The sequence below is a fragment of the Lepidochelys olivacea genome (genome assembly GCF_965140295.1).
Source record: "Lepidochelys olivacea isolate rLepOli2 genome assembly, chromosome: 5".
NCBI classification, from domain to species: domain Eukaryota; kingdom Metazoa; phylum Chordata; order Testudines; family Cheloniidae; genus Lepidochelys; species Lepidochelys olivacea.
The window spans coordinates 83,059,706-83,071,424 of record NC_140415.1 but is presented as its reverse complement, the minus strand read 5'-3'; the positions used below and the strand labels follow the sequence as shown (position 1 = coordinate 83,071,424).

The following is an 11,719-nucleotide window of genomic DNA, read 5'->3' as shown; positions in this document are numbered from 1 at the left end:
CTCTTTACTAATGAGAGTTGGCTAGCCTCAGCCCTCCAGCCCTTAAGGGGCAAGCCACCCTGTTACAGGGCCTCCAAACACTATTAAAATACAAATAAATAATAAATATAACTAAATGCGCAAATAACATTAGAATAGAAAAACAGTTAGAGGGTCATTATAGATGGACCTAGTCCAAAAAAACACTAAATTAGGTATTTTTTGAGATAACAAGGTTAGGCTCAAATTAGATAAGATCTATGTAGCTCTCCTTTCATGTGCGGGGGAGGAGGGAAGAGGAGAACAGAAACCAGAACAGATGTCAAAAGCTATATCTGAAGAAGCATGGGTGCCTATACTGCCTAGTAACAATATGACTGGAAGCCCAAATGGCAGATGCACTCAAGACAAGCATTGCCTCTATGCATCTGGTGGAATGGGCCCTAACTCCTATTGAATAAGGTCGACTTTGAGATTACAAGCATGAGTGCTACATCTTCTGATCTACTCAGATAACTCAGCCTTATGGGCCTCACTCCCTCCCTTTGGTCCTTCAAGTAAAGTAAATAAATTTCAAATCAGCCTGAAATTTCTATGTTGTGTATTTATGTAAAGTAGAACTTCGTGGCCTGTCTCACATCTGAGGCAGGGAGATGCCTCTGTCTCACTGGATGGAAAATGTGCTCTGATGCTGGTGGAAGTCAGTTGGGCAATTGTGCACAAAGAGAGATAAAACATGAAGGACACCTTTGTCCTTATGAAATACTATATATGGAGGTCTGTAAGCCTCAGCTGTCACTTCAGTCATCCAGCAAGCTGAGACAATGGCCACAACACAAAATGTTATAAGGGTTCCAACTTCAAAGGGGAACACCCTTCATTAGCTCAAAGGGAGGATTACAGACAGTTTGTGACATTAGATTTGCTTTCCATTCAGGAATAATCTATTTGACAGGAGGGTTTATCGTAACAAGGGCTCGGAAAATATCATCGGGAAAAGGTGTCCTATAGCAGATCTTTGAATATATCCCAATCATGCTCAAGGCTCAGACTGACATTCTAAGGAGCTGATGGTAAGAACCTCATGAAAACTCCATTAGGGATTTTACCTGGAGGATAATTGGTAGGGTTAACAGATCTCTCTCTACACCATTAGTAGAATTTCTTCCAGACTCTCTAATAGGGAACAGAATTTGAGAAACTTTTGGATTTTAAAAGGGTCCCAATGAGTTTGTCTGATCCCTTTATATTGAAGTTTTAATCTCTGATGTTTACACAATCATGGACAGATGTAGTGGTCTGGGTGAAAGACTGGCAGATGGAACCATTTGTACAAGCTCCAAGTGGCCTTCTTGGTCCTTTAAGGACCATGAGAATGTTGTTTGGAAAACGTTGCCGAACTAAACTTATATATTTTCTCAACTCTATAAAAATGTGTGGTGCAATTAACCAGAAAAATAACCAGTTTGAAATAAATTTCTAACACCAACATAAAGACATTTACATTTTGATGTTTAGTAACAATAAGAAGATGGAATACCACATCATGTCCCCTTCATAGATACCTGTGTGCTTTACATACATTTATGAATTAAGTTTCATAAAACCCCTGCAAACTATTTTTATCTGCAATTTACATATGGGGAAACTAAGCCACAGAGATGTTTAAATGACATGCCTAAAGTGACACATAATTCTACAAGAGATATAAAGATAGGATCTAGATCTCCTTAAACACAGGACCATCATTTTCCTTCATAAGGAAAGACAGAAAAAGATAACTTCTGCACTGTCATATTTTTTTTTCAGCTTACCTAACCTGGGTGATGTGATTGTGTTTACATTAATTTTCTCATTGCAGGGTTGAAGATGGCAGGGTCTGTATGCTGCAGGCTTTTCTGAGGAAAAACATTCATTGCCATGCCTTCCTGTGATCTTGTGCATGCACTGGATTACTCGAGACTGCATTCCTTTGCCACAGGTAATGGAACACTACAACAGATGGAAGAAAGGCATGTGTCAGAATTCTGTTTTTTCCTGTAAAAACTTGGAGTGAAATCCTGACTCACCTGAAGTCAATAGAAGTTTTGACGTCAGCGGGGCTAGAATTTCAGGCAGATTCATAGTTTCATAAATTAAAATTGATTTAAAACAAGTAAACTAGAAAATATGGTTGTGTCTAATACTTACGGCAGCAATTCCCAATTTATGGATTATAGCTCTTCCCCTGCCCCAAAAAATCTATAAAACCTTGCTAGGGATGGGTATTGGTTCCATCTACCTGTTACAATCAGCAACGCACACATCTTGAAGCACCAGTGGTGAAAAAGTAAAGCAAAGGAAGCCTCTGAGCTCCAAGGCCTGCTCTCCCATCCCTATTTCTGAATTTACCCTCAGGAGGCAACAAAAAGAGGATGGGTGGAGCAACAGAATATGCTCACAGAAACTGGAGAAAAGGAGTAGTGAACGATGAAAAGCCTGCCATATTCCCAACCCCACTGCTAAATTGCTCCCCTCACTGAGCAGAGTGAATGCCGATTCTTTTTAAGTCTGTTTGTCTTCATGTTTTCTTCAAGGACCCATCAACCTTATCTGCTTCTTCTCAGTTCCTGCAAGGATTAAGGCACCCCAATAAATGTTTTTATTCCCTCCCACACCCAAGGGATCCAAAGGGAAAGTGTGAAGAGGAACAGAGAAAAGAGAAAAGGGGAGAGAAATAGAGAGAGGAGAGAAGGTTTTGTGGGAAGATGCTGAGGAATAAGGGAGAGATTCAGAAGGGAAGGAGAGACCTAGAACAGCAGTAGCAAGAAAATAAGAATGAAAAATGGAACTCAAACCCCACTAAAATACACAGAAAAAGAGAAGAGAAACAGAAGAAGCTGGGTCAGGGAAAAAGAATAGGCAAACAACAGGAGAGATGTGGCAACCATATATACGGCACAAACTCACAATCAGAGGGGACTCCAACCCAAAAAGAGAGGGAATCAAGGACTTAAGAGCTCCATCCACACTAAATGTAGCATGCCTTTTCATGTGTATAATCCTGCAACAGGCCATAAGGAAGTTCTCACATCTACTGAGACAAATCTCCATGGGTATAATATGGAATCTATGGAACTGGTGCCAATAGAACATAACCATGGCTGTAGATGGGCAACTTATATACTCTTCAACTGGTACCTGTATTGTAGGAAGTCATTCCTTTGAGCCAAGATATATAACAGTAAAGCAAACATCACAGGTGCTCTGCATGAAGGTAATTTCATGTTAGCAACCTATACTATACTGTAAAATTGTACACTCACTTGGTAAATGAGTTATAGTTATAGACTGTAAGACCAGAAAGGACCATCAGATCATCTAGTCTGACCCCCTGTATATCACAGGCCACCAACCAATTAAGCAACAAACCTTTGGGTCCTAATCAAGACTGGGCGCAACCACAGCAAAGAGAGCCTGAACAGTTGTTCTCTCTGTGATGCCCACCAGAACCATGTAATACACTGAGTGTGATTAAAAACAAGAATAGATGACTTCTAGCACAGATAGGCAGCAGACAGACATTCTTCAGCACAGTGGAGTGTGACTATTACGATCTCAAACCTGAACATATCCTTTAGCAACGTGCTGGCCAGATCAAGTAAAAATCATGTGATACAGCACAGACTTTTCATGCTGATGGGCTGTGGACCTGTTAATTTGCCACCTCATGGATGTCCCTGATTGATCATGCTCAACTGAGTTAGCCTGACATTATATTAGCGTGGACCACTTTCTACATTTGGGGAGAAATAGATGTGCCAGCTGGTGGTGGAGTGGGGGGAGCTTTGCCAAAACACTTATCTTGAATTCCATAGGAAGCATGGAGAAAACATTTCAGGCTTTAGAATCAAGATTAGGCTCCATGGCAGCTAAACAGCGATATAGGTGTAATCTTATCAAAATGACATGATGCATGCAAGTACATCACACCACACAATCAAACTTGCACGAAGAACTGACTGTTCAGTCAGAACCCAATCAGCCTTGCCATCTTACTGTTGCCAAGGCGAATGGTGTCAGAAAAAATAGTATAGTAACAGTAGCTTTCTTTTTCCATAAAAAATGATTGTGAAATAAAATCCTGGAAGGCAAACTAGGGCAGTGCCCCACAGATGCACATGAAATCTAATCTGAACTTGTGAAACACACCCTTCCTCCTTTGCTGACTTTATGTTCACAGAATCTCATGAGACATACGTACATTAATTATCTAGTCACATATGTGCTATTGTTTTAAGTGTAATTTCATAGCAAAATAATGATATAGTGTTGCCATTTGTTCCCTCTCTGCTAGATCTAGATCCTGAAGTATATTTCATCCATTTTTGCAGTTGTTTACTTTATTAAATGTTTGCAACAGAAAATCACTTGATATCACTATGGATGTAGAAGCTCTCTACACCAATATTCCACACAAAGATGGACTAAAAGCCATCAGGAAAAGTATCCCCGATAATGTCACGGTAAACCTGGTGGCTGAACTTTGTGACTTTGTCCTCACCCGTAACTATTTCACATTTGGGGACAATGTATACCTTCAAATCAGTGGCACTGCTATGGGTACCCGCATGGCCCCACAGTATGCCAACATTTTTATGGCTGACTTCGAATAACGCTTCCTCAGCTCTCGTTCCCTAATGCCCCTATTCTACCCGCGCTACATTGATGACATCTTCATCATCTGGACCCATGGAAAAGAAGCCCTTGAGGAATTCCACCATGATTTCAACGATTTCCATCCCACCATCAACCTCAGCCTGGACCAGTCCACACAAGAGATCCACTTCCTGGACACTACAGTGCTAATAAGCGATGGTCACATAAACACCACCCTATACCGGAAACCTACTGACCGCTATGCCTACCTACATGCCTCCAGCTTTCATCTGGACCACACCACACGATCCATTGTCTACAGCCAAGCTCTGCGATACAACCGCATTTGCTCCAACCCCTCAGATAGAAACAAACACCGACAAGACCTCTATCAAGCATTCTTACAACTACAATACCCACCTGCTGAAATGAAGAAACAGACTGACAGAGCCAGAAGAGTACCCAGAAGTCACCTACTACAGGATAGGCCCAACAAAGAAAATAATAGAACGCCACTAGCCATCACCTTAAGCCCCCAACTAAAACCTCTCCAATGCATCATCAAGGATCTACAACCTATCCTGAAGGACAACCCATCACTCTCACAGATCTTGGGAGACAGGCCAGTCCTTGCTTACAGACAGCCCCCCAACCTGAAGCAAATACCCACCAGCAACCACACAACCTAAACACTAACCCAGGAACCTATCCTTGCAACAAAGCTCGTTGCCAACTGTGTCCACATATCTATTCAGGGGACACCATCATAAGGCCTAATCACATCAGCCACACTATCAGAGGCTCGTTCACCTGCACATCTACCAATGTGATATATGCCATCATGTGCCAGCCATGCCCCTCTGCCATGTATATTGGCCAATCTGGACAGTCTCTACATAAAAGAATAAATGGACACAAATCAGATGTCAAGAATTATAATATTCAAAAACCAGTCGGAGAACACTTCAATCTCTTTGGTCCCTTGATTACAGACCTAAAAGTGGCAATTCTTCAACAAAAAAACTTCAAAAACAGACTCCAACGAGAGACTGCTGAATTGGAATTAATTTGCAAACTGGACACCATTAACTTAGGCTTGAATAAAGACTGGGATTGGATGTGTCATTACACAAAGTAAAACTATTTTCCCATGTTTATTTCCCCCTCCCCGCCCCACTGTTCCTCACATGTTCTTGTCAACTGCTGGAAATGGCCCACCTTAATTATCACTACAAAAGGTTTGGTTTTTTTGTTTGTTTGTTTTTCTTCGCACCCCCTCCCCGCCCCTGCTGGTAATAGCTCACCTTACCTGATCACCCTCATTACAGTGTGTATGGTAACACCCATTGTTTCATGTTCTCTGTGTATATAAAATCTCCCCACTGTATTTTCCACTGCATGCATCTGATGAAGTGAGCTGTAGCTCACGAAAGCTTATGCTCAAATAAATTTGTTAGTCTCTAAGGTGCCACAAGTACTCCTTTTCTTTTTATGTTTCTCTTGTAAATGGATGCCAGGGGCTCTGGTACCTTGTGTTCATGTAGATAAAAGACACAGATGACCTGTACAACATTTTTATTTAAATCTTAATTTCTTGAACAAGTTACTATGTGTTTCAGATACCATATTTGACATGCCCTGAAATATGTCTCCTAACTAGAGATGGACTCAAACCAACCCCCTGGATCTATCAACTCCAGTCTTTGGAGCAGAAATCCAAACTTGGTGGCTTGAGCTCAACTGTACTGATGATGCACCTGACACTGCCTTGCACTTTTTGCAGTCATGTACAGGCATAAAAACTGAGTGGGACAACAGGACTATTCTGATTTGGTACACTAGGCACAGCTGTAAATTACTTCACAAGATGCAAGGCAGTGGAAAATCAGACACAACAAATTTAGATATGACAAATATATACTTTATTGAGACATCATTCAAGTTAGCAACATAGCATACTTCTCTATTTCTGCAGGCCTGTTTGCTATGATAAAGAAGGTACAATAGTACTCTGAAAAATGAGGGAAATATGTGGATTTTGTGTTTTGTTTTATAAATAGCATTTGCAGCTATGTGATATTAACTTGCCTGTCTGAGTAGAGATAAATCAAAGGAGGCTGTAAGGGGCAAGCCCAGAGGAAACAACAAAAAATGGCAAAGATAAGATAATATAGAGAGTGCAAAGAGTCCTTAAGGGAAACAACAGGGAAGCTATTAACTAGGGAATGTACCCCTATGTGGCTTCAGCTGGACTAGCAAAATTTATTCTCCCAAATCCAAACCTAGGATCACAGAGGACAGTAAAAACTTAAAGTCTATGGAAGAGGCAGGGATGAATCGGCTGTTAGTAGTGGGTGATCGATCTATTAGGGATAGATGCAATAAATCGATCCCCAAACGTGCTCCCCATCAACTTCAGAACTCCAGCTTGCGAGGAGTCGATGGGGGAGCGGCAGCGGTCGACTCGCTGCCGTCCTCATGGCCAGGTAAGTTGACCGAAGATACACCGACTTCAGCTACGCTATCCGCTATCTTAGGTCGACCCCCCACCAGTGTAGACCAGGGCTAACAGAGGAAAACACAGAGAGCATGCTGCAGCAGTGCAGGCTGTTTCCCACCCAAGAGGTGACAGTAAATGTATGAATGGGACTTACCAAAGCTTGGAAGAAGAGATTAAGGGGAGATATGAATATAGACCTTTTATTTTGTTTACCCTTTGCTTTCCCTGCTATGTACCTGTGGATGAATAAATAATTATTTGTTTTGAAGGAGCTACTTTTGAGTTACTCAATCAACCACTGTCACAGGCTGCTAGAAGAAAAGGCCTTACAGGTGCTATCACCATTGGGCCTGTCCTGTAAACATAGTTAGGAAGTAGAGGGCTGCCACCCAGAGATCCAATTCCAGAGTGGCTGAACCTCAGATTTCCACTAGGGCTGTCAATTAATTGCAATTATTTCACGCGATAAACTCAAAAATATTAATCACGATTAAAAAAATTAACTGTGATTAATTGCCGTTTTAGTCACACTGTTAAGCAATAGACTATGAATTGAAATTTCTTGAATATTTTGGATGCTTTTCTACATTTTCAAATATATTGATTTCAATTACAACACAGAATACTTTGCTCACTTTATATAATTTTTATTACAAATATTTGCACTGTAAAATGATAAACAAAAGAAATAGTATTTTTCAATTCACCTCATACAATACCGTAATGCAGTCTCTTTATCATTAAAGTTCAACTTACAAATGGAGATTTTTTTTTTAACGTAACTGCACTCAAAAACAAAACAATGTAAAACTTTAGAGAGTACAAGTCCAGGCTACTTCTCGTTCAGCCAGTCCTAAGACAAACAACTTTATTTACATTTATGGGAGGTAATGCTGCCAGCTTCTTATTTACACACACTATTTTACACAGGAGTTCACACTTTTGTAGCTGGCATTGCAAGGCATTTAAATGCCAGAAATGCTAAACATTTGTATACCAGTCACCGTTGCAGAGGACATGCTTCCATGCTGATGAAGCTCGTTAAAAAAATAATGTGTTAATTAAGTTTGTGATGGAATTCTTTGGGAGAGAATTGTATGTCTCCTGTTCTGTTTAACCCACTTTCTGCCATATATTTCATGTTATGGCAGTCTCAAGAAAGTAGTCATCATCAAGAAGATGAAGACCCAACACATCTTTGTATTAAGAACACTTTCACTGCAGATTTGACAAAATACAAAGAAGGTAACAAAGTAAGATTTCTAAAAATAGCTACTTCACTCAACCCAAGATTTAAGAATCTTGAGTGCCTTCCAAAATCTGAGAGGGACTAGGTGTGGTTCATGCTTTCAGAAGTCTTAAAAGAGCAACACTCCAATGCGGAAATTATAGAACCTGAACCGCCAAAAAAGAAAATCAAACTTATGCTTGTGGCATCTGACTCAGATGATGAAAATGAACATGCGTCAGTCCACACTACTTTGGATCATTATTGAGCAGAACCTGTCATCAGCATGGATGCATGTTCTCTGGAATGATGGTTGAAGCATGAAGGGACATATGAATCTTTAGGACATTTGGCAGGTAAATATCTTGTGACGCTGGTTATAATGGTGCCATGTGAACACCTGTTCTCAATTTCAGGTGACATTGTAAACAAGAAGCAGGCAACATTATCTCCTGCAAATGCAAACAAACTTGTTTATCTGAGCAATTGGCTGAACAAGAATTAGGACTGATGGACTTGTAGGCTCTAAAGTTTTACTTTGTTTTGGTTTTGAGTGCAGTTATGTAACAAAAAATCTACATAAAAGTTGCACTTTTACGATAAAGAGATTGCATGACAGTACTTGTATGAGGTGAATTGAAAAATACTATTTCCATTATTTATCATTTTGAATGCACTTTTTTTTACACAATTCTACATTTGTAAATTCAGCTTTCATGATAAAGAGATTGCACTACAGTACTTGCAATGGGGGATTTGAAAAATATTATTTCTTTTGTTTTTTACAGTGCAAATATTTGTAATAAAAATAAACATAAACTGAGTACTGTATACTTTGTATTCTGTGTTGTAATTGAAATCAATATATTTGAAAATGTAGAAAACATCCCAAAATATTTAAATAAATGTTATTCTATTATTGTTTAACAGCGCAATTAACGGAAGGGAGTTCTGAACCTTAGCTTTCACTTTCCCGTATGACAGTGGTACCTCTGTGTTTTAGCTGTAGTTGTTGCATCCTTGAGGTATTCCTGCCATATCCAGGAATGCCTGAGCCAGATGACAAAGAAGAGAACTCAGTATTACATGTTTAGCAAGATCGTGTAAGCCAGTTCTACATCAGACCTTGAACAGAGGGCCTGGAGGATTAGTTCTGCAAACCGTATGAAGAAAGAAGGCAGACAGGAGAAAGGCCTAAGAGTCTGAGAGGGAGATGCGGGGATAGGGGGGAAGCAGTAGATCTTGACATTAGTAAGGGTTTTGTTACAATCTCGCATGACCTTTTCATAAACAAACTAGGAAAATGCAACCTAGATGGAGCTACTATAAGGTGGGTGCAAAACTGATTGGAAAACTATTCCCAGAAAACAGTTATCAGTGGTTCACAGTCAGGCTGGAAGGGCATAACAAGTGGAGTCAGTTCTGGGTCTGGTTCTGTTCAATATCTTCATCAATGATTTAGATAGTGGCATCGAGAGTATGCTTATAAAGTTTGCAGACGAGACCACGCTTGGAGGGGTTGTGAGTGCTTTGGAGGAGAGGATTAAAATTATTTAATTAAATAAGATCCTACTTATGACTATCAATATCTTCCATGCTAATTTGTTAGGCAATGAATTTAATCAGAAAATCTATGCAGTCAAAATCACTTATGAAATAATTAAACTAATTATACATAAAACTTAGTAAAGTGTGGAGGTTCAGCAGGTGTCCTCTGTAAATCCTAATTTAATTTCACCCTACTCTTCATTACTATTTACTGGGGAATGCTCTCTCACGAATATTTTTTCCACCAAAAAAGAATGTCACATTTGCACACACTGTAGTTCGTTTTTGTGGTGTTCTAGTTATTTCTTACTTCTGACTGTTCAGGTGACCTACATTTTGAGGCCATGTAGCTGATTAGCAAAAATTCCCGTAGGACAACTGTGTTTGTAGGTTTAGACTAAATGTTCTAATATGCAGCCAGTGTTTTTTTATGTGGCTGTTAATCTGGCAGTTTTGGACACAGTCCTAAAGGTACTGTAAAACCATTCAAGCTGCAAGTCATGTAAAACATTCCTGTTAAAGCCTCTACAAAAAAAAAAAAATCCTGGATAAATATAGTGAAAAGCTATTTTTAAAGTTTTTTTGCATGAAAACTACACATTCTATATGAATACTGGCCTACCTTTGAACTTCTTTTAAATATAATTTCAGGGACTGAAATCTAGCCGTTAAATATAACAATCCTTACACTTGGCATGCACAAGGATTACCCGAGATTCCTTCTTTCTGTTCCCTGCCAAAGATATATATTTTGGAGAGAATACATATTCCTATGGCCAACAGCTGAGAAAGGTGCTGTAATGCCTTAGTTGTTTCCAGCTGGCTTCAGTAAGAAGTAGGAATTCCTAAATTAAGGGAAAAATTGTAACTGGCAGTCAGTAACGGTCAAAATGTGTCTCTCAGCCAAAATAATAGGCAATCATTACAGGATCTGATACAATCTACAATAAGAAGCGCCAATCTGTGACAATGTTAACAGAATTGACTTGGACAATTTGTCTTCAAGAATAAATAGATTGCTCAAAAAGGCGTTTTACAAGTCTAAGTAACATTTGAACCGGAGAGAGATGTTCTTATAAGGAAACTCAATGATGAGTTCTGGAAATTACTAGCACAGCATTCCTAATCATTTATGTATAGGTTTGTCAGTTCCAGCATTCAAGCAGTTTCAAACTTTTAATAAAGTGAGTGTGAAACAGCATACTGAAGAATCAAAAACTGATAACAGTGCATAAGGTTTGAAGGTTTGCAATATTTTTTGTTCACTTTGTATTTTTAATGTAGTTTGGTTTTGAGGACTGTTATTAGATCATACAGTGTACTTGTTTGTATAAATGATTTTGTTTAAATGAGGTTAAAAATATCCACAAAAGTTGTTCATCAAGCTATTCAGCTTTTGCTATAGCTGTTTATGTCCCAAACTATATCTACTTTATTTGTACCAATATTTGTGTATCAGTTAATCAGAAAGAAGGGGGAATAATGAATCCAAATACATGACGCAGTCTGAGTTCCTTCATGCCTCATTTGCAGGAAGATCTTTGCCACACTCAATTGTAACACACCCATCACCTCAGTATCAAGATGCCAAGTTTAACTGTGAAAGTTTAGCTGTGAAAATCCTGTTTTGGCCCCTTCCTATTTTTAACCACTTTTACTTGGATTTTTTCGTGTTTCCTTTCCCTTTTTTGTACCTTTTTCACTGTATTTCCTGTTTTTCATTAGTGCAAGACGACTGCTACAGAGAAGTGTCTTCTGTATTGTAGCCAGACTTTGGGCTCCATCTTATCTTGGTAAGTAACACTATAGATGCAGCCTGTCATGGA

The 11,719-nt window shown here is 39.3% G+C and overlaps 1 protein-coding gene across 2 annotated transcripts in view; it reads right to left on the bottom strand.

Moving 5' to 3' along the window:
• ADAMTS19 (ADAM metallopeptidase with thrombospondin type 1 motif 19) overlaps positions 1 to 11,719 on the bottom strand; it is a 281,932-nt gene that overhangs the window by 2,721 nt on the left and 267,492 nt on the right. For both annotated transcript variants that reach the window (XM_084629273.1, XM_084629274.1), the window contains one exon: positions 1,794 to 1,971. In XM_084629273.1, coding sequence (XP_084485399.1) covers positions 1,794 to 1,971 — 178 coding nt within the window. The remainder of the gene's footprint in view (positions 1 to 1,793; positions 1,972 to 11,719) is intronic.